This window comes from Homalodisca vitripennis, chromosome 2 (assembly GCF_021130785.1).
Source record: "Homalodisca vitripennis isolate AUS2020 chromosome 2, UT_GWSS_2.1, whole genome shotgun sequence".
Taxonomy (NCBI): domain Eukaryota; kingdom Metazoa; phylum Arthropoda; class Insecta; order Hemiptera; family Cicadellidae; genus Homalodisca; species Homalodisca vitripennis.
Window position 1 is genome coordinate 101,534,569 of NC_060208.1, and position 24,288 is coordinate 101,558,856.

General features: G+C 32.6%; 1 protein-coding gene across 8 annotated transcripts in view; it reads right to left on the reverse strand.

The window, feature by feature from the left end:
• Window positions 1-24,288, reverse strand: part of LOC124354464 — a 79,336-nt gene continuing 55,048 nt past the window's right edge. For 4 of the 8 annotated variants that reach the window (XM_046804928.1, XM_046804929.1, XM_046804930.1 and 1 more), the window contains exons 4-13: window positions 21,667-21,827; window positions 20,721-20,843; window positions 18,143-18,265; window positions 17,004-17,147; window positions 14,478-14,682; window positions 13,290-13,434; window positions 12,441-12,631; window positions 10,987-11,175; window positions 4,920-4,976; window positions 1-1,327 (exon numbers count right to left, since the gene is read on the reverse strand). In XM_046804928.1, coding sequence (XP_046660884.1) covers window positions 1,094-1,327; window positions 4,920-4,976; window positions 10,987-11,175; window positions 12,441-12,631; window positions 13,290-13,434; window positions 14,478-14,682; window positions 17,004-17,147; window positions 18,143-18,265; window positions 20,721-20,843; window positions 21,667-21,827 — 1,572 coding nt within the window. In that variant the 3' untranslated portion in view covers window positions 1-1,093. Of the gene's footprint in view, window positions 1,328-4,919; window positions 4,977-10,974; window positions 11,176-12,440; window positions 12,632-13,289; window positions 13,435-14,477; window positions 14,683-17,003; window positions 17,148-18,142; window positions 18,266-20,720; window positions 20,844-21,666; window positions 21,828-24,288 lie in introns of all 8 variants that reach the window. The other 4 variants (XM_046804931.1, XM_046804934.1, XM_046804933.1 and 1 more) reach the window with 4 other exon arrangements.

Sequence of the window (24,288 nt, forward strand, 5' to 3'; positions counted from 1 at the left end):
TAGAGTTTCAATTAGTTTATTCAATATAAAAGACAATGAAATACAAAGTTCTTGGAAGTACAGTACAAGAGGATTGAATTTCTAATATTTTACGTCTAGAATCTATTGGAAGAGATTTAAGGAAATGTATTCTTTTACAACTAGAGCCAATGTTAAACAAATCACAAGTTTGTAAACTTTTATTAAGGCAACAACTTGGTCTCAATTTTGTTTTTTGTTTTGATGAAAAGTTTGTTTGATGGAACTTTCAAGTTATTATTTTCTTACAATCACAACCAGGTAAATTTCCTTGTATAACTTAAAAAAAAAAATTTATTAATAGTACACCCTTAATCTGCTTACTATATTTATTATACCATAAATTAAAACTATTTAAAGTTTCTCGGTTATTTTAAAAACTATAAGCTGAGGTTTGTACTGGCAATTAAAACTAACATGATTAGATGACAAAACAGCAATGTTACTAAATAAAGAAATAAATAATAAATAGCTTTATTAAAAGCGCCATAAGGAAAAAAATATCAACGGAAATGAACCACATAATATACGGAATATTCTTGAAAAATATTCTAACATAAACTCACTAGAATATTTACAATCTTTACACATTTGAGTAAATAAACAATATTTAATAGCAATAGTATTAAACAACTTTCATATACAATAACTTAATCTACAATAAAAAGCTAATCGCGAATAATTTTGATCTGTCATGTAGAAGTTTAATGCAATTTTAAAAAATAATATAAAAATTAAGAAAATTATTTAAATTTATACAAATCTAAATGCAATATTCAAAAAAGTATAAAATATGTTTCTTTACATTAATCCCTTTCATTCAAGCTCGCAACATACAAAAATAGGTAACATGTTTTCACACAACAAGCCCTTTCCTAAAAGTAAAAAGATGTTAATAAAAAACATTTAGTTATAGTAATTAATGTCAGCAATAAAAAAATTGGTTTTACATTCCACATAGAAAATAATGAATTCTTTTTATAAAATTAAAGTGTTTAAATATAAATATTAAAGAAATGAAAAATGTATTTGTTACGTAAAACGACGCCTTTAAGGTAACCTACTGAGATCGGAGTTAGCGTAGTTTCTTGGTGACCAGTGCTATCTGTTCATCGACACGTGGAGACATGCCACTGAATTTGGTGGGTGGTGGACCAATCATCTGGACAAGTTGGGGCACGTCCTGAGATGAGATCTGACAAAACCTAGCCAATGCCTTCATCGTTCTAAACACCTGTTCTTCTGGAGGAGAGTTGTTGAAAAACTGCAGCAGAGCCATCGACAGTTCCACAGCAACGTCATCAAACACCTGCAACCGACATTGAGTTTGAAAATTTTTGCTGATTTGTTTAAGCAAGAGAAATTTTAATGCAAGTCAGTATGGTACATATGTTCTTTTGACTTAAAAATTTGTAATACTATACAGTTAGAAATATAAGCTCAGATATTTGGATAAAAAAAATATCTCCACCCTTTTCATGTAATTTTGAAGATATTTCTGAAAATTAACATTAAACTGGTTTAATTTCTCAAAACAGAAAGTTGCGATCTCAAATGACAGTCTAATAACCAAATTTTACTCTAATTATTTTTGAATGTACTCATTAATTGATATTTCCTACAAACTCATCTTTTTCAGTTATTTTGCCCTTTAATAGTTAAACCAAATATGAAGTTAATAACTCGACATAACCAATACTTTAAGTGATAAAAGTTCAAATCCTTGACTTTTGGCTCACACAGGGTTAAAGGGTTACATCAGTCAGTACATTTTGGTGTATTCAATTTTTCATACACTCAACTCAAAATTCTCTTTTCATAATTTTTATTCTCTTCTTCGATGCATAATTTTATCTTAAAGTTCAATTCAATTCAAAGACCAAGATTGTGTAAAGGCCAAACTCAATAAAGAAAATAGCGCTGAAATATATGTGTGAACCAAGAATAAAATCAGATAACTGGAGATGCCTTGGAATGCTTTCATGTTCCCAAAAACCTCTCTTCATGCAAAATGTTTCATATTAAGTTTTGAATAAAAACTGAAGACACAAACATAGAGGCAACCACAACTGCTTTTACAAAGAGAAATAAATCTTATACAGCTATAAAAATTAAGTATTGTACATGATTGTTTAATAATTTATAGAAATATTACATGATGAGGCAAGATTTTTATAGTAGAAAATACATCATATTCAGCTGAATGAAATACTTGTGTTGAGTTAATAAAACTAAAATTAAACGAGTTATTTTTCTCAAGTACTAAGTCACAGTAATCTTCAGGATTTTATTCTTCAATAACAGTGGCTGGTTAAAATATGGAAAGATACAGGGAAGTGAGAGCCCCATCAAAACATTACCACAAAGTATATACTGCAAACATGAGCCACATTTTACTGAACAAAATTAATAATAATGTTTTGAAATATTAAATTTCATGGATTTATTTTATAAAATTAAAAAAATTCTTATTTCTAAGGCACTAGTAGTACAGGAAAATAAATTTATAATAAAGAGTATCAAGATATGTAACAAACTGATGATATTTCCTGCATGTAAGCAGGATACACAAGTTAATGGTTTGAGTATAAAATAAATTGTGTAATTTGATACCTGATAATTTCCAGATTACAACAAATTGCGTAATCTTTTTGTGAAAATAGATGTAGTTTGTCATGCTCTAGATACATTTTAAGTTTATTACAACTGCTGTTCATTGAAACCCTATAGACAAAATTACAGAGAGTCTGCTGCAACACATTATAGAGATAAATGTTGTCATGCAACAACATTTTTATTCACCCCATAGTATGTTTAATGTTTTATTGAAATAACTGAATTATGTTGTATCGGTATAAATTCAAAACAATACACTTTGTTATATTTTTTATTGTACTTATTTTATAAATGTTATTAATCCTCTCCACAGTGTGTGAAATGGGTAAGTAAATAGGATTGAGGCATATGATATCACATTTGTGACAACCCTGTGACGTCTGTGCTATGCCGTTGTGTGGCATGTCTGAGCCATGTCTCTGCTTCTTTGATTTTACATGGAAAACTATTTAAGTTGAGACCTGTCATAGCTGGTTATTTACAAGTAATCAGAGAGTGACTACTGTGCTATACAATAATACAAGTTGTGATATCCAAATGAATTATTATTATTAATAACCCAACTATATTCTGGTCCACCAAATACCAAGTTTCCAAGAGAGTCCAGTACAAACTTCAAGTGAAGTTCAAACCAAATAAACATAAACAACATTTTGATACATTTGGTTACTTCTAAGAAACAGTTTTGTCTACAATCACTTTCTCATATTTTCAATCAATGTAGCAACAAAATATTTTTGTAAATAAATCTCTTAGATAAATTCAATCCGATTTTGTTACTTAGGTTTACATGCTCATGAGCAAGCAAGAGGGATTTAACTTTAACTGTGGTTCCTCCAAACACTTCAGGATTCAAATTAAAATAATAAGTTAAGCAATGGCAGTTTAGGGTTTAAATTATCTGAGTTCATTCAAGGAACCTATTGATAGTAATAATTTACATTTTATCGGATTGAGTTTTTTCCATATTTAAATTGGTAAAATAAAGATTATTTTCACTAGAAAAAATTAATTCAATTTTAGAAAATCATTATACAAAACACAAGTATATTTTAACTCTTAAAGTGACAATGTCCAAGTCTGGTGGGTGGCTAGATTTTTATATCAAGCCTGCTGCTAACAACCATGTCACTGAACGGGTTAAAATATTGATAGTATAGGAGGGGGTAACCAAGACTTCCTGGATTAGGGAGCTAGCATGGTATGCATCCTACAACTTGTTTCAAGTTCTGTGCACTATGTGGTGTCACCTGGGTATGTCAAGTATAGTTTTATCACTAGTTAGGATCACCTAAAGTCTGTGTTAATTCACAAGGATTTGCATCTATGTCATATACATCCAACATTTCTAACTGGGCTAGTCAATGAACTACCCAACCATGGAGTTGGATAATAAATAGGAATGATGGTACTAGAAATCACTATCTGGCACGTCAGGAACTGCAACATAGTCAATAGCAACCTTCACTTGATATAGTCATGGGCATACTACATACCTCCACTCAACCAAGATAAATTTTCTATCCAGTTCAAACTGGAAGAGTTGAAGGGGTGCTAAAATTGAATTATGGATAGCTGCTAAGCTAGCCAGCACTGGTTTAATAATTTATTTTATTGTATTAATTGTTTGTCAACAAGACAGTTAAAGCACAGCTAGGATTTACTGTGATCTTTCTTTGATCCAAAACTTCAGAAAAAACCACTGAATCATGTGTGTAATTGTGGCAGGCTATCTCTCCAACGTAACACTTTTGCTCTAATAGCAGACTAATGTCTAATAGACAAGACATCAATCAACATTTCATCTTCTGTTAAATTAGAAAAGCAATTTTAAATGCACATCTTTCATATAAACTTCCTTGTAAAATATGACATTATACATTTTTTCATGCAGAACAAAAATATTCACAGCAGTGCAATATAGAACAAATGCCAGAAACAAACAGAAGTATTTTCATAAACAAATTTGCATGACTGAACAACCTTCCCTGATGAAACCACTAAACCTAGAAGAAGCTTTGCAGCACTAACGTAATAGAAGAAATGCATACTGTACAAGCTTAGTCCAGTGTGTCATGCTAGTTTCGGAACTTTTGGGTACACCATTGATACTTCCACAGATAGTAGAAAACCTAAATAATAACTGACTTTTCTCGTTTATACTTGTCTAGACATCCATAAGCTCCCGGAGGTTAGATGACTGGACACATATAAAACGCAAGCCTATCGAGCGGTTACTGAGCAGCATTCGGTTAGTTTAGCGGAGGATTGCTTTCTGTCGCTACCTTTGAAATGGCTCCGGCAGGTAACATCCTACGCAGTTTTTTGTTTTGGTGCATTTTCTGAAAAAGCCAAAATAAAACGGGCAGACGGCATCACATCATCTTAAATTAGGGAAGTTATTTGGAAAACATTTCAAATAAAAAAGATTAATTGCTTGGTATTCAATACATATTAAAAAAGCAAAATGAAATAAACATCTGTACATGAATATAAAGTAACACCTTATCAGTTTCTAAAGAATTTTTCACTTTCACGTACGGTTTAATAAACATTTGTATATAACATACATTCAAGTTATACGAGATATTGTCACACAGTTCCTGGAATTGTTATCTATATCCAAGCGGCAGTTCACTATGGGAATGTCGCTTTCTGTGTTTGGCAGTACTGGTGGTTAAAGTATCAAGTCATTCTTTCTGCTAATATAATAAATAAAAGTTGCAGGAACTGTTTATTAATTTGAAATTTGGTTTCCACTCATATGACTTAAGTATTGTCTGTGGGTTGTATATAAAGCACCACATATGTAATAATTTTATTCAAAAACCACATCTTCATCAAGTTATATCATTTTTATGTCTGGATCTAAAAAGTCTTACTTTTTTTATTCAGAATGAAATTTATGAAAATGTTTATTACACATTACACATTGTTGTTTTTTTTTTTATTGCATTCTCCCTATAAGTTTTCTTCAGCTCTTCTTTCAGATGGAAAGTTCTTAATCAAATTCAATGTTGGTACATTAGACTAGGGACAACATTTTTTAAAATTGAAGAATAAACACTGACTTGCCAGGGATAACTTGCAACTTATAAAATCAAAGTAACAAAAGAAGTGGCTGATGGCTTAGCTCATTTTCAAACAATGCTGCCGAATCGCAGGAAGACAAATCTCCCCTTCTTTGAACATATACCCCAATGCTTGAGCATAACCAACAATCCAGGAAGTTTATAAATCTTTAAATACAGTAAATTGAAATAAATCAGTTCTTGTTTTCTTATGCCTCAGATGAATGTGGATTGCATGAATGTTAAACATAAATGACAACCCCCTTCTCTGTTTAGTTAACAATGCTAAGAGTCTATTACAATTACATAATAATCTTCAAAATATAAACCTCCTACATCGATACACTTAGTTCAAAACGTCTGCCATTCCTTAAAATGCTGGAAGTTGGTTTCCGGAATACTGTTGAGAACCTTGTCGTCACCTTGATGGAGTCGAACCGATATCCTTTGAGCTCCCTTTTCTTTTGCGGAAACAAGATAAAGGTAAATGAGGTAATGTTACCATGTCAAATTTCACCGCCAGCTGCCACACAACAATCGCACCATGATACAGCACATTGTCATGGTGAAGTTTCCAATCTTTGAAATGGTTGGTAGCATGTGCGTTATACGATTTCGCAGGAGTGTCAGTACTTAAACATAAAATGCAGCATTTACAATCGTTCCAGTAGGCACGAACTCCTTGTGAACAATGCCACGTCAGTCAAATAAACCAATCAGCATGGTTTTGATTTTGACATGCGAATTTTTTTTAGACTTGGGGACCCTGTGTGTGCCATTCTGAACTTTGACGTTTTATTTCCGGGTTGTACTAAAACACCCACGATTCATCGCTGGTAATAATGTTGTTGACAAAGTTTTTATCTTCCTGGACTTGGTCCAAAAATTGTTGTGAAGTTTTCACCCCTGACAGTTTTTGTACATAGCTCTAGACCATCAGCACTTTCCTTATCGCAAGATCCTCTGTTACAATGGTGTGGATGGTTCCGACTGAAAGACCAGTCTCCTCACTAATACAGGCGATGATTAAACGCCTTATCAGAGCCTAACACTGTTTTCACTTTCGCCACCTGAGCATCGGTTTGAATAGCCGTTGGACGCCCGACGTGTTGATCGTCTTCGACTAGCTCACGGCTTTCCTTAAACATTTTGTGTCACTCAAAACTCTTGTGCGGCTTTGCTGGACAGACCGCTCCATGCTGGTGCGATGACACCATAAAAATCACACGTGACAAAAATCCACCTCCTGTATCAACCCATGCCCGCAGGTGACTGAATTAAAAAGTGTACCTGAGTGGTGGAGAACCCCTCTACCAAAGGCGACCGGTCAGACCCCTCCACCTCTCCGTTGAGGATACAGCAAACCAGTCCCGATACTTATTGAACAACCCTGTAACTTCTGTAATGATATGTGTGTAAATAATTTTAAACGGTTTTCTCCAACCTAACAAAATCTTTCTCTTACTGTGTTTTCAAGTAGTGATGGTGAACTAGCTGAGTCATCTGTTGCTTTTATCTGTGACTGCCATTGAAAGCCCTAGTTTTGTTGAATTTTGTAATTAAAAAACCAAATTCTATGTTTTGGGTGAGAGCCACCATATGAGGCTCCTGAGATGCTAATAAGAGAGGAAGCAATGACAGCAGTGTACAAGTAGCATATGCATGTGTAGGTCCTCACACATAAAGAAATGATGACCTTGGGGGTAGTGAGTGTTCTCCACATCTACTACATGACAATGGTGATTGGGTTCAAGAAATTATACACACAGACAGTCACATAATTATTAAATGTTATTAATTATGAACTACAGAAGAAAGTATTCACAGTACAACACAAAATAATTTCGACATTTATAATTTTTCCACACCATTCTGAATATGTTACCTTCTGAATAAAAGAAGTAGTAAAAGTGTACAGGGTTGGCTAATGATTAACAACGCTAATGAAGATGGCGACTTCTTGAAGATAATAACTACTGACGGTTTCACAAGACACACACTTAATTTGATTTTATAGCACACTGTTGTAAAGATGTGATTTCAAAATCCAATCCTTGCAAGGTACAACATGAAGCTTTTGACAACATTAATGGAACGAATCAGCAGAACGTGCTTTCCTTGTGATGCTTCAAAATACAGGATAAGAAATTTCCTCTTTAGTAAACACCTGTTTGAATACAGTAGAACGATTCTGAGAACTTTTGACTATACCTTTTAGTTTGAAGGCAATAGAAATTAAAAACAAGTTCTTGAAATTAACTCAATATTGTTTCAAAATCTGATCAATACACCAAATGTTTTAGATCAAAGTTTTACTACATTTCCTTTAATATGTATGTATCTGTTGAAACATATTATGTTGATCCCAGGAATAATTTAGCTATTTAATAGGAAACATGTTGAATGCAATTGTCATGTAAATATCCCTTTGCTGAGTTTATTGCACACATTTGTATTTTCTTCATTATTTCATGACATTCTGAAGAGTAGTTCATGAATTGTGTTGCTTGTTTGGTGAAGTGGAGCAGCTGGCATTGACAATTATGAAGAGGAGTATTTTTAGTCTTAACACATATTTTGTAATATGATTATACAACTACGAGGGTTATCCAAAAAGTAAGTTTCCATTAATTATGAAAAAGTTAAAAAGACTCAAAAAATAACTGAAACACATTTATTCAACTTTTTACATCATACCTTATTTTTCTACATAGTTACCATCCCTTTCTAAGCACTCTTGGTATCTAGGAAGTAGTTTTTTTATTCCAGCATCACAAAATTCACCCGCCAAATTTTTAAGCCAAGTATCCACCTCATTTTGAAGGTCATCGCTGTTGGCAAATCGCCGACCGCCAAGGTGTCTTTTCAGCTCCGGAAACAGATGAAAATCGCTAGGCGCAAGATCTGGTGAGTATGGAGGATGACCAAAAACATCCCACTTAAATTTCCTCAAAAGTTCCATTGTTGCACGAGCAGCGTGTGGTCGGGCGTTATCTTGAATAAGCAGAACCGTGCACGACAAAAGTCCGCGCCGTTTATTCTGTATTGCCCGCCGAAGTCTGGTGAGAACTTCACAATACCTTTCTGCATTTATGGTTTCGCCACGAGGAAGATAGTCAATCAATAACACTCCACGGCAGTCCCAAAAAACTGTAGCCATTACCTTTCCTGCCGACTCAAAAACTTTGGCTTTTTGAGGAGCTGCCTCTCCTTTTTTTTGCCACACCATACTCTGGCGTTTGGTCTCTGGAGTTGAGTGGTGAATCCATGTTTCATCACCAGTGACTATTCTACTGAAAAGGTTTTCATCTTCATCGTCAAACAATCGCAAGAAAGACTGGGCAGCAGCCATTCGTTGTTGTTTATGGGCATTGCTCAATAAGCGAGGCACCCATCTTGCACACACTTTTGCAAGCTGAAGATCTTCTGTCATGATATTGTGCACAGATGACCGGCTAACTTCAACACTTGACAGCAGTTTATCCATAATTTCATCGAGAGTCACTCGCTTATCATTGTCAATAACTGCTCGTACAGCATTAATGACGTCAGGTTGCCGAGAATTGGCCGGTCGGCGACTACGCTCATCGTCATGAACATTTTCTCTTCCTTCCAAAAACATTGCACGCCAACGACGGACCATCTGAACGGACATAACATGTTCACCATACACTTGACACAACTGACGATGAATTTCAACGGCAGTTTCGTTTTTGGCGGTCAAGAAACGAATAACACTACGGACTTCGCAACTGGCGGCAGAACGCAGTGGAGTCTCCATGATGTTTGGGCAGCAACTGACTGAGAAGCGTGACAATGGGCCAGTGACCGGCGCACCTGTTGCCAACCGAACCGCGCTACATATCCCCGCCCACAGCTGCACGCTGTGTTACGTACGCGTCTTTTTACAGAACAGGGAAACTTACTTTTTGGATACCCCTCGTATGTCACGTTTCTTGAGATGTTAACAAATCCAGATCCTCATCACTTAAAAACATGAATAAATACGAAAAATCACAAAATAGTCATGATGAACAAGGAAAATACAAACACGGTTGTTATCTCCTGACAGTCTGTACCTCACAGATGATGCAGGATGGTTGTGATGTGGCTGACAGGGATCAGGGTACATCCCATAAGCTGGCACAATTAACCACCACTTCTCACTCACTTCACTTCACTTCTCAGCTCATAATAAGCTTAAAAACTATTTTATCGCAGGAATGAAGGTATTAACAAGTACCTTGAAAGGATCAATGGCCAATGACCATGCTGTTTCTCTTGTACTTTAGCATTATTCAGGTCCTTGAGTTTTAACTTGCTATTATTTATTATATTGCTTTGAAACTGATATTGAATTTTTTTAAATACATTCAAATTTGAATTTTATGCTTAAACATTGGGGAAACTTAGAAGTAGGATTTTCAAGATAATAAGTATCTTTCTACAAACTGTGTTTTTGTTACATGTCATCAAATAAACACCCTTTCAATCTGGTTTGTTTCTACAAAGTTTAGAAGTGAAAGGGATCAGCTTTATATTTATTTATCTACACTAGATAACAACCAGTTCTACACAGTTATGCTGCTGACAAGTTAAATACTTTTTTATAACCAATAACAATAATAAATACTTTAATCCATTTCTTTATAAAACAGATCAATCACTTAACTACTATTTGTTTGACTATGAATCCATTCTATGTTTAACTATGTTGGAGAGAGGACATCTTGTGTCATCAAAAGTGGTAAGAATCTTTAGGTAGGACTAATTTGATTTCTATTTTTAAGTTCTATGCATATAAAAATTTGTTTTAAGACATGTAACAAAATTCAATAATTTATAATATCAAAACTGAATACAGAAAAAAATGATACAATTTTGCACAGCTCACAAAATAAGTAAATATCACAATTCATTGTAACATATATTTTTAACAGTCATTAAACAGTTTCAAACATTTATGAGTCTGTTTTGCAACATTTTCTACATTTTATTTTATTGGTCTCACAATTCTCTTCCTCCATTTATTTTCACTTTTCTCTTCTTTTCCTGGAACAGCTTGAGCTTTTTTATCTATTCATCTCCAGGTTTTTTTATTTTTAGACCACAGCAAACGTAAAAAATATAGTGTGCAATAAAAACCGCAGAGCAGAGAAAACACGTTAGCAGGTGAGACGACCGGTTACCAAGCCAAAAAACCTGTTAGTATTGACACGACATACAGGTAAGCTTGGGGGAAGGTGTGTACACGAGGGTTGATACAGACCACAGTTTTTACCTCCTTGCAGGCGAGATTGTGAACAATGGCTGACCCTCTATCTCTCAACTCGGGATCGTCAGCGAGTAGACTGTTCACTGCAACCTTGGTAGTCACACGGATGTTACTGATGGATTGGTTGCAATACTGCCACTCTGAGATGTACAGCATCCACTCACTACTACTCAGGTTCTCGAACAGATTGCACATCTGAAGACAAAACCGGTTGAATTAGTGAATTTAATTGTTCATTGCTTGTAACCCACTGGACCCCATCCTAAATAAATGTGTAAGAAACCGATAAGTGACGGTTCTAGCATCTCCTCTGTTACAGTGTGGTTTTGTTATTACTTTCTTTGTGTTACTGTTGGCTGCAGCATCTATCTAAGTGTTGACAAATAAACAGAGTAATCCCACCATTCTTTAATTATAAGTGTATTTAAAAGTAAACACATCTCTTAACTGTGTTAGTTGCATTTGTAGGTTTAGGTTTCTTTACCAAAGTGAATGAAGAGACTATAGTAAATTGTGAAATTTAAGCTAAAACAAGTTTTTTAGCTATTGAGTTGTATAATAAAAAAAAAACCAACTCTAGAAATTACTTTTTGGTTTAGAGTATTTGATTTTTTAGGTATTATTTGTTAACAGTATGATTTGTAACATATAACACACATCATTAAAGGAGTAGCTCTTCTTATGGGGAAAAAAATAATTTTCTTTAAAAGATACACACAATTTTCCAATAGTTTGCTTGACAATGGCATCTTGAATCATTTGGATTTTGTTTCCAGAGCAAGAAATAATCTCTATTTTCTTTGCTCATATTAACTATTTCTTGTGTTAATCAAGATTTTGTATACCTCTTGACATAGCACCACATTACAGGAAAGGATGAGTTTTGATCCTGTTTGTACCCTACATTAAATTATTGTATTATAAAAACATTGGGTTTCAATGTACTATTTGTTGAGTTTCTCTGTGTTGTCCATTTTGTAAAATTACTTCTTTAAAATCTGTCCTTTCATGACAAGTCGAAAGCATTGACATATCTTTTCTGTCTTTCCATTTCAAGCAAATAATTGTATTACTTGACCAAGGGTTTTAGTAATACAATTCTGGGGGGGAGGGGGTTGTTACTAGACCTGTTAATTCAAAAGGTTTTCAATCAATCAGGGACATTTTTCCTGTTAGTCCTTAGTGCACTCATGGCATGAGTTGTTCTATGTGTAAGCTCAATAAAAGGTTCAGGAGAGTTTAAAAAAATGTATATTTTTGAAGAGAACTTTTTTGGTTATACTATTCTAGAATTTGGTTCTGGTTGTATTCTAGTTTTTGTAGATTCAGTTGAATTAAATTAATTTAGATATTGCTTTTTCATTTTGTGCTTTATTACAAATTCCATATATTTTATAATACATATTGGAATTATTATTATTGGTCGATAAGCACTCAGTCATAAAATCCATAAAACTTACAAATAGTGCCAGTGCCTTTTGCTGTAGTAGGGGAAGCCGGTCGAAGTCAAATGCATAGTTCATAAGGATGTGTTCTCTCCTGTCTTGGTGTAGAAGCAGGATAACATCATCCTTGAGAGCTGCACAAGCCAGGACGTTGAGTGTCCTTACACTTGCCTCCTCAGACAATGACTTGTCGTTTAGTAGGCGACCTACACACAGTCACAATGGGTCATAAAAACCAACATTTGTGGATTTGTAAGTTCGAGTCTTCTTTCCTCCAAGACAGATAAATGAGGTGCATTTACACTTACTGGTCCTAGTTACAGTAACAACTGCTTCCAGAGTCTACAAACTCTTGACACTGCTGCTTAACCTAACACTATTGTGCCGCTTGGGAGCCAAAGTGTTAAAACTAAACATATACAAGTGAAAAAAATTTAATTTGTTTAAAATAAATGCAGCTAAACTTTAGTTTAGTACTGAATTTAAATCTATAGGAATTTCCAACTGACTGGTTGATCAAAAGATATATTACAAATACTAACTGAGACAATCTACATTTGAGATTCAAGAAGATACTGCAACACATTTGGAATAAAGAAAATATAAAATCACATCAATTGTCTACTAATAAGAAACACAATTAAATTAAATTACTTATAAAAGAAATTCAAAATTTTTTAAATACTACTACAACATAAAAATGACACCTTAATAACTATGGGGAGATTATCATTCATTATAATATTTGTAACAATACACTTATGAAACCAAGAAATTCTCAAATAACTTAAAAGACAATTTATTGCCATAACTATAACATTAAGGAAAACCTTTGAACCATTAAAGAAATATTATGTGACATACCGATAAAATTAAGGAAACCATCACCTAACGCCCACGATCCTTCATCTTCCAACATATATTGGTGTAACTCCTCCAACGACGTCATCTCTTCAGGTGTCATCTTTCCATCAATCAGTCCGACCAGAGCATCAAACTCCTCCTGTACCTGCAACAACCATTCATTGTTTATACAAAGCAATTCATTGAGTAAATAATAATCAAAACCTTTATTTTCTATTAAGTAAACAAGTTACAATAGGCATCGTCACGAAGTAACAAACAATATTAAGTTGTCAAATCCAACATATCATAGTTTATATACTTTTCATTAGCATAAAATGCTTTATTTTTAAGCCACGTAGTTCTAATATATTGGCAGTTTATTGTACAGTAAAACTTGTTGATACTGATTTTTTACAAGAGTTTATTTTTGTCTAGTATTGTGGGCATGAATTGAATTGGCATCATTAAAATTGCCAATATTTGCTTTAACACAGTTCAAGTTACAGTTAATACAGATACAGGCAAGAGTCATAATATTAAATTGTTGAAAAGTTGTTCTACATGAGTCTAACTTGGATAATCCACTTATTATTCTAAGAGCCATCTTTAATACTTCTTAAAAACTACACCTACACTGATTGTTAATGCCCTTCATGTAAACCTATCTAACACTGATAAAACTACTTTAAGCGTGCAAGTACAAGCATTGAAGATGTAACATGTTCTGAAGTCCCAAAATCAGTTAGCAAAGGCTATCAATTGAACATGAAGAAACTTAGATAACATAGGTGCCAAGTTTTCTCATTCCAAAAAAATTGTAACCTATAATCACAACTTTTCCTTGGTGCAGTGCTGTTGTGGTGATTTAGTTACTACTGAGATATATTGGAATTTTAAATTTAATTAGGTAATAGAATATTAATGTTGTTACTATACTATTTTATAAGTTGAGAAGATACTGACGGTAAAAAGGTAAATTTTTATAGTAGAATGTGAACAAAAAGGTTGTTTTTGACCTCTTGAGTACATTTTAGAAGTTCAACACATGGAGTCAGATACATCTTGTAAATTAAAAAATGCCAATCTTTTTGTTTCCGTGTTTAAAAACAACTTGTCGTTTGATTAACTACTTTGAGATGGAATTTACTACTACTACTCTTACATTTCTAATTCACAAAAACTATCACAAAATATATGCAAACTCACATCAACAGCATTCTTGAAGACAACAGGAGGATCCCTCTGTTTCTTCTTCTCCTCTCTCTCACGCTTCTCTTCTTGTTCAAATTCCTCAGCCACTTCCGAAGGCAGCTTACCTCCACCTCCTCGGTCATCTCCATTGCCAGAGATCACTTCCACTGAATCGGCCATCCTCACACGTCGCCTTTGTCTGCCGGGGGAACTACCCTCACTGTGCATAGACACCAGAGTTAAAATGTTTTATACAAGTTTCCTTCACAGTGCTTTTTACAGAAAGATAAATACTCTTAAGTCAAAATAACATTTTTATTGCTCATAACAGTGTTGGCACAATTCATTGGAAATCTGAGAGAAGGTCCCACAAAATACCTACTGTAACGTGCAATAAGTAACATTGGTACGGTTCAAAATATTTTATTAAAAGGTGTATTTTGTTATTTTACAAGATAAAAACAACTACATGTGTTATATGACATTATTTAGCCATTTCAATATTTTCTTATAGTACAAAAATATTTTTGGTGGAATTAGATAGAATAATAAAAAGAGCAGCAAAGAGGACTAGAGGGGAAATGAGTAGTTGCATTTATCTGATGGTATAGGGGAAAATAAAGAAGGAAATATAGACAAAGCTGTACGCACAAATAAAACAGGTAACACATTTTGGTATAGAGTAAAAGTTAATTATTCCCTATCAGCTTATTATGTACTTATTTTTCAGTGTCAAATGTACTTATGTTAACTCAAATTCTATATTTTCATTTAATTCTAATCTTGGAAACAGACAACGTGATTCGCACAGAAAGGACTCAAGTGATGTTTTACTAGAGCAGTTGGCACCAAAACACTCCAATGACGTTGAAGCGGTGTTGCCATGTTACCACTGACCATCAGCTGTTCCCTGATGTTGATACAGATCAATAATATTTCGTACATGTAAAACTAGTATCAGTGTTGGGCACATGGTGTAGAGGGGCAATTAAAACAAGCAACAGCCATCAGCCTATTTTGGTGCGGCTGTTCTAGGACTGGAAATAGTTTTAAGGTGTATCGGTATAAATATTCTTAGGTTTTCTGAATTCAATAATAACACTTTACGTAAAATTCTTGGAAGTGATGGACTTTTCTAGAAAAAGTAAATGTTACTTTTTGGTGAAAGGGTGGAGTTTAACATTAAAAATGTATTACAATAGTCTACAAACATAGCTAAGAGCAGAATTTTTGTGGTTCAATATTCATACAAAACTTTAGGACTCTAAAATTACAAACACATACCTTTTGCAGATCACACTGGTGAGTTTACTAAGGTCACATTTAACACTATTGATTTTTATTTTGCAAATGAATACCAAACAAAAAGAAGAACTCAAAACAATAACAAATTCATCAAACACACTCAATAATTAACATGAGGAAAAGAGCTACAAAACATATTAGTAAAAGGCAATTTATTCCAAACAAACATAAAAAATGTTGAAAATCACAAGTAATGAAATTTTTTATTTACATACAACAAATTTCAATATATTAAAAAAGATATTGTTATGATTCTCTCCTTATATATATAAAATCACATTGTAAAATAACATTTTGTCTTCTAAAATCCAACTAAAGTCATAATTAGGAAAAATACATGTTAGAAAACATTTAAAGCATTTTTTGTCCAATTATTTGCAACTGAAAATATTTGCTTACAGTATTGTTGATGATTCTGTAATAAATGAAGTACTCATAATGGAACGATTACATGAAGAGGAGACTACCTTGGAACCAATCACAGATTCTACCTTCTGTTTTTCAAAATATATTTGGCTGTTATTTTAATATTTATTTTTAAATGTCCATTCTACTACAGCTTAAAGAAAGGAATGTACTTATATAAAATTGAAACAAATGCATGATTCATTTCAAGTTTCTCAAAAAACAAATTCATTAGGACTAGAAAACAAGGTTCGGAAATGCCATTGGCATTATAAAAGTGGGACTGGCACCATCATTGACGTTACAAATACACAAATATGAGACAGAAATGTTCACCACTTTGTGGCATTATTGACGATAATGTTAGTGCGTAAGTAATTATTATCTTATAATGTAATTATTACTTGTGAAATTAATAATTACTTGTAAGTAATTATTAAATCTTCAATGTCCCAACAACGCATAAAGTCAAAAGTTTTATTTCAAAGTTGAAAATAAACACCACTGCATTAATTTCAATAATATAACTAATATATTTCAGTATTGAAATAAATAATTTATTCACCAAAAGTTGTATTAATTGCCAAAGAAAAACCACAAAACACATATTGTTAATATATGTTTAACATATTATAAAGTATACAATAATTAATTAATCAAATCCAACTTCACAGTATTCCAAATAAAGGTGTTATGTTATATTAGCACGTAAAAGTCACACAGTGCAAGCTGTATGGAACAGTTAGTCTCTCTCTATTCAGCTATTGTTTTTGCACTTTCACAAACAGCCAATATGAGTGTGTGAAATAAACACAACACGCTGTTGCTTGCCTGCTTCCACTATCTGGTGTTAGTTCGTCAGCTGATATCCGGTGTTTGCTCTCACGTCGCTTCTTCTTATTCTTCTTACGCTCGCGCCGAGCTAACTTCTCGTTCAATACGTTTCGCCGTTCCTCGAGAGCAAGTGAGTTACGTCTGCATGGGCACGGCCGTGTTAATTTTCATAATTTGGTCATTTTAGTGACAGTTTTACAGTCCTTCATTGTTTAGTTTAAAACAGATAAGTATAAAGAAATTTTTAGATTATATATAAGTATTTTACATTAGATTGTTTAAAAAAATGTTTTTGTACTATAGTTTTTAATGTTTTTAATTATATGAGTATAAGCTGCATCATACTTGAAGTATTTATAAAATCAACAGAGTGTAAATCATGTTTTAAACTGTTGTGGCTAAAAATACAGTTTATGTTTGAGGATGTAGATAACTTTCTAAGTAACTAACTGTATTATGGCTGTAAGTGACTATGGTTTGCTCCTCTGTGTGTCAATAGGGATGTTAGTAACATTATTTACATCTAGAATGTACCTGTTGTATTACTTCAGCTTTTTTACAATATTGAAGCTTTCAAATAAAGAAGTATAAAAATATTTACAGTTATTGGTTTTTTTTTAGATCAAGCAACGTAAAAGTAAAAATAACTGTAAGGTCACAAGCTGGTAAACTTGTTTTGTACTGACAGTAAAGTTGTTTTATAGTTAAAGTGGAAAATGTTAAATTATTGTAATTAAGTTAAGATTAATTTGTATAAGATAAAAACCTGATTCTTCAAACCTTTCTCTTACAACATTTACTCAAGAATCTTAATGCAATTCCAGCCATGTAAACACTTTATTATTATTTATTAATATACTTTCTCAGTAATGGGTTTTAACCTCACATTACTAAAATTGGCCAGCATTCCCTAAATCTAATGTACTCTTAGGTCAACATTTATGCTGTTTAAATATTTTTAAATAAACACCACTTTTCAATTTTGTTAGATCAAATTATTATTACCTATTTTAAATATTTTACCTCAATGGTTTCTATGTAGAAAATACCAAGAATAAAAGTTAGAGACAGTTACTGTAAATGTACTTATGTAAAATCCTCCTAAATTAACAAAATAAACTCTACAAGTTCCTGACCTGGCTTCCTCTATGGCAGAGTTCAGTTGCTCAAACTCTGGCGATTCTTGTCGATTCCTCCGGAAATTTGTAATACCCTCTGTCAGGTGTTCGAGAAAACTTGCTATAGTCGCTCCAATAGGTCTGAAAAGATTTAAAATCATGAATTCCACACAGGAACACATGTTTTAACTGAACCAGAAAACAGATCCAGATATACAACTGTTATAATAACGTTAAAATACCCATTTGTTCCATTTGTTTTCTTTTATATCTTTCTTATTTTGATAGGCATGTGATTGGGGGTGATGTGATCACAGAAAAGTGTTACGTGTTTCAAACTCCACATTACAATAAAAAATAAACAAAATTTAGTTTCATTATTATATGAAAGCAGCTTTTCCCAGTGCAAAGATACAGGCCTGGACAAACATTATTGAAACAAAACATACACAATACAACAATATAAATTTATTTCGGCTTTGGTTATGAACTTCAATAGGTAGAAAATGGCAGATTCATCCTATGATTATTATTACACAGTGAAATACTGAAAAAAGTTTTCAGCTGCTAAGTGTGGTATAGTATTTTACTCTAATCAACAATGTTCTTTCTTGTTTTTTTCTTCATTTGAGTTCTTTTGAAATGGTGAACTGTGGTCATGATCACAAACGGTAAAGCGGTACCGATAACTTGGTTTAATTACTGAGGAACAATATATAATTAAAATAATTATTTGATGAATGAAAAAGTATTTTGACAGCTATTTGGTTTTCTTATTATAATGTTAGTTTGATTATATTTAAACACATATGTGACAAAAACGGTCAAATACAAAATAATTTATTTGTAAAAGATAAGATCTCTGTAGTGTAGTGGTAGCACACTCACCCAGCAAGTGAGAGATCTGGGTTCGAGTCCTGGCGGAGCAAGTATTTCAATGATTATTGAAATTAAATCAAACTATTGCCGTTTATACAAATATAATAGATATGTATATGTTTTGAGTTCTAATTTTAGGTCAGAATGTTTTTTATGGGGTAAAAATTATAGTAAAAATACATCATAGTATATTTTAAAAGTATTTTATTTTTATCTAATACTCATACATGTGCGCAACTGTTATTGGAATTAGATCATTTACTTTATCCTTTTCTTCACCAATGCTAACACCTTCACTGCAGTTCTGTACAAAATGATCTAAGGCTGTTACAGTCAACATGGTAATAGTAATACATATATGATTTATTGTGCTTACATTACACATGCATTCAAGCTTGTTACTGCAATGATTACTGTAAGAATTATATATTTTTTACTTTATATTTAATATTTTTTGTAAGGGATTCTAATAGCAGCTACCAAAAAAATATATAAGCTTCTGGCATAAAATAAATAGTAGATTGTTTTTTATTTGAGAATATAGCTCTAGTCCCACTCTTTGTTCTAGGTTTCTCGTCACTAGTATTTTCTTATAAATAAGTATGATAGTCATTGATGATCAAAGTATTCTAGCTTTACATCTTTAACATTTTATAATTCAAATCTCAAGTTTTTAATACACTCTGTGTAATATCCTAAGACAGTTTTATAAACTATAGATTTCTAATGTTGGATTTGGAAGGGTATAATTTAATTTACAACTTTTTAAGCTACTGTATTGTCTGAATTCAGCAGAGAGCAGTTTAACCCATTACGGATCGTATTGTTTTGGCGCGCGGGCACGAATTAATTTACGGTCAGCGGCCGCACGAACAGCAATGGTGTGCAACAGTATCGCTCGCTATCGTATACTAGAATATTCAGCTGTGAAGGTATTCATTCAGATGGTACAATGACCTGCTGGGGTATCTGTGATGTAGGAACGATAACACGCGAGCAAGGTTCCGGGGTGGCAGGGATGATGTCTGAATCATAGTCTAAATAAAGCGGCTCGGGCGAAGCGATTACAACATCCGCGCCATTGTCTAGACTAAACCCGCCAATATGTACGTCTGTGTCGTTTAGTTGTGTCACTAACCTCAAAAGTATTATAATAACAACTTAGGAAAACACCCAATCAGAAGCGCTAAAAAGCAGAGAGTAAACTCATATGAATGATTTTTCAACTTCGACATACAACTGCGATCTGTAGGATATTTATAAAACTTTTGAAAACTCTAAACGTAGACCGTTGTTAAACACTCTTAGTAGACAAGTGAAGACGATTGCCCGATCTATCAGACATTAAAAGAACTATTTGGAGGGAAATTTAAAAGCAGACCGCTTTTGCAACCTGAGCTCGTTATCGTTAGGCCCGGCCGCCGCGTAACGAGCCCAGCTCGTCAGTGATCCGCAATGGGTTAAGTAAATAACTCGGAATTTGTTTGTAGCATGTAACAATAATCATTGTATGTAAAATAGTTCTGAATTCGATAGTTGTCTTGAAAAATAAAAACATCTCTAAATGAACAATTTAAAAAATAGACTATCTACCTCTATCTGTACCTCTATTTATACTTAATATTTTTTATTTTATTTCTTTATAAATAATTAGTGTTAATTTTGTTACATAATTTTTGAATGTATTTATATTTAATAAAAAAACCTTGTAACTCACGTGGTTTGTATGATTTCAGGAAGCTGGAGTATGTCAGATGGGATGCCGACTCCAACAAGAAAATTGCTGACCTCGTTACTGAAGGAGTTGCAATTGTGTTTTAGGAGATGGTATTCACTTCCTCTGTAACAAAATCATAACTGATTTTTAATTTCTGTTTTGACCTTCCATAAAATGTGCAGAAAACAACTAAAGGGATAATAATTGTTACTGAATTCATAATTCCCTGAACAATTACATCTAGTTATTCAACTTTTAAAGAATACATGATTTAGAACCGTTTTTCAAATGAAAAAAAAAAAATTAAAGTCTGTATTTAAATGTTTTGTGAAGAAAAATGTATGCTTATCAATTGAATTGGCCTTCCCTCTCCATTAAGATATTAATTGGATCATGTATATAGATCAATGTCTTTTATCATACAAGTCATATAAGGAATTGTTTTTTATTTTTTTTAGTTTGCACTATTTAGTTTATAAAAACTTATTTAATGTGCCAAAGTGTTAAAGCTTCTAATGATTGATTAAAATAAGAACATTTAATTTTGTTTTCTCTAAAAAGTATCAGTTTTGATTTTTTAATTAAAAGTAAAAATATTATTAATGACTTTAATTAAATTTCTAAATTTTATAGCCCATTTCTATTGTCTCCAGTCTTATCTGCATTAATATTATATCTATTATAATCAAATTAAATTCTGGGTTTTCCAAGAGCGTAAACATGGGCTTCTAAATGATAGCTCTACCTAACTTTCAATGACTAACAGCATGGAAATAGTGAGGTTCAATGTTTAGTTTGTAAAAGGTGAAAGTTTGTGCAACACCTTGACACTGAGGACATGGGCTAAAACTAAACTTGTGCATTCAAGTTTCTCTTCAATGTAGTTTTTAACTTCAAAATTTAAAATAGTGGGTAAGATCTAGTGTAATGTGTTTAGAAAAGTCACCTGAAAGTGCTAGTGCCCAGACCCCGGATGTAGTCCTGGAAGACACTCTGCGGCACCTGGGTGTGGCCGAGGGTGAGCTTCTTCTGGGGCTCTCCCAACACTGTCTTTGACTGGAACACCCCCTGCAGGACATACAGATATTTGGGTGGTGTGCTCTGATCCTAAATTCAAAGTACTCGGTTACACAAAACTTCCTTGATCAATCAATCAGCAACTCCTACAGTGACTGCAATTATATTGAAGCTAGAAGAATTTCAAACCTCATGGATTTTAAAATGAAAATAGTGTACACTCTATTGAAAAGTAGCTTTTTGTCTCCCTTAGGAGACAAAACTGCTATATTTGAATTATAAACTATACAATATTTTTAACTTTCATCTTCCCAATCCCAATAGCATTAAAAATACCAAAAAATTGGTTTAGCAGCAGAACCAACCTTTCCAGACCAAAGTTATCAGTTGACATTCTTATCATTAACTATTTGAGTGATTCAATAAACAGTCAAATTAAAAAAACTTTAAAATAATTTTGATAACAACAAATATTATACACACACAGTATTATTATTAATTTTAAATCATGAATAAATATGAAATTGTTGACACCTCTGTAAATTCAAAAATTGTATGTAAAATATTGATTTTAGAACTTAATTAGTAATATATTAATACAAATGGTTATTTTATCATTATTATGAGGGCAGTTTGGTAAATCAGTGACTTTTTGAATTTCTTGCGCAGTAACTTTAAAAGATTGATAAAATCTGTAAAATGATATTGGACGATGAGAGAATAATTGTGTATGAGTTGGCTCATGCTGTATAATATATCTAACTGAACGGGTACATCACATTTTACATGAATATTTGGATATGAAAAAACTCTCTGCAAGTTGGTTGTTGCAATTGCTCACAATTGACCTTAAGAGCAACTTGTGACTAATTCAAAAGAGTGCTTAACGATGTTCAGCAATAATCCGGAAGAGTTTTGGTGCCATTTTGTGAGTATGGACGAAACATGGATCCATCACAACACGCCAGGGACCAAGGAAACATCGAAACAGTGGGTTGCTCGGTATAAACGTGGACCAAAGAAGGCCAAGGTGAGTCTGTTAGCCAACAAGGTCATGGCCACAGTTTTTTGGGTTGCACGGGGTGTCATTCACATTGATTACCTTGAGCAGGGTGAAATGATCACCGGTGAATATTATAAAAAACGGCCGCATTTAGCGAAGAAGACAGTTCTGTTCCATCAAGACAATGCACGTATGCATACTTGTCTAGTCACAATGGTAAAACTCCATGAATTGGGCTACAAACTACTACACCATCCAGATTATTCTCCAGATCCAGCCCCCTGCGACTATTTCCTGTTTCCAAACCTAAAAAGAAATGGTTGGGCGGTAGGAGATTTGGGTTGATTGAAGAAGTCATTATTAGAACAAACGCCTATTTTGAGAGTCTTGAAAAAAACCTATTATTTGGAGTAAAGAAAAGAATAAAGCTGGACTAAATGTATTGAACTAAAAGAAAGTTATATTAAAAAAAGAAATGTTTATTTGAAAAAAAAAATAGTTTTATTCAAAAAGTCACTGACTTATAAAACCGCCCTTGTATTATTATCAGTAAGCTTTGAGAAAGAAACTCCCAATACAACAATAATATGTTTGCTAAAAATATTTTTATACATTATTAATACTTATGGCAATAATAGTAGATTTTATGATACATTAAAATAGAAAAAGCTTTCAGAGTTGTATCTATATCTTAATATCTATAACATTACAAATCTTTCTTATTTTCAATCATATTAAATTATAAATATATATTTATAGTAAAATGTAGCAGGAACATGTAAGAATACAAAAATTCTAAAATTTAATTGTAAACTATAGTTACAATAACAGATGAGAAGGTAATAAATGCATCAATTGGAAACAATAGACTGAGTAAACTTCTGGCATCAAATGATTATAACAATTAAACTTTACAATTACAATAATGAATTCTCTATCAAATATTATGAGAAGGTTATGAAAAGAAATATTGAATGTATAGTTAGATGTAATCATTTTTATAGAATTGAAGGATTTATATTTATATATATTCCAGGCTGAAACTTCTCCATTTTTCTTCATAATAAGAATATGTTCTGTTTTTTTATTACCTTAATTTAAATTTTTAGCTCAACTATAAAATACCACATAATTTTAACATACTGTTAAGCTAATTGTTTGTTTAATAGCTGATTAGATTTATATTGAATATCTTGTAAGATTTCACACAGACATGTTGTATATTTGTATAAAATGATAAAAAACATTACTACTCTCACTGGATGTCAGAATCTCATGAACTTATGATATTTATGAACACAAGTTTTACTATATTACATTAATGTTTTTACCTGGGAACATGAAAGGAAAAATTAATTATATTAATTTAATTGACATGTTATACCATTATTCAAATTGTTATCAAATCACACTGAAACTAATATTTTTATAAAAATTTGAAAAAAGAAAAACTGTCCTTAGCAGATATTTTTGTAATATGTTTAAAACTTGCATATTACATTCAAGATATCTAAAGTGAGAAAAAACTTATAGCATGTGTGCTAAGTA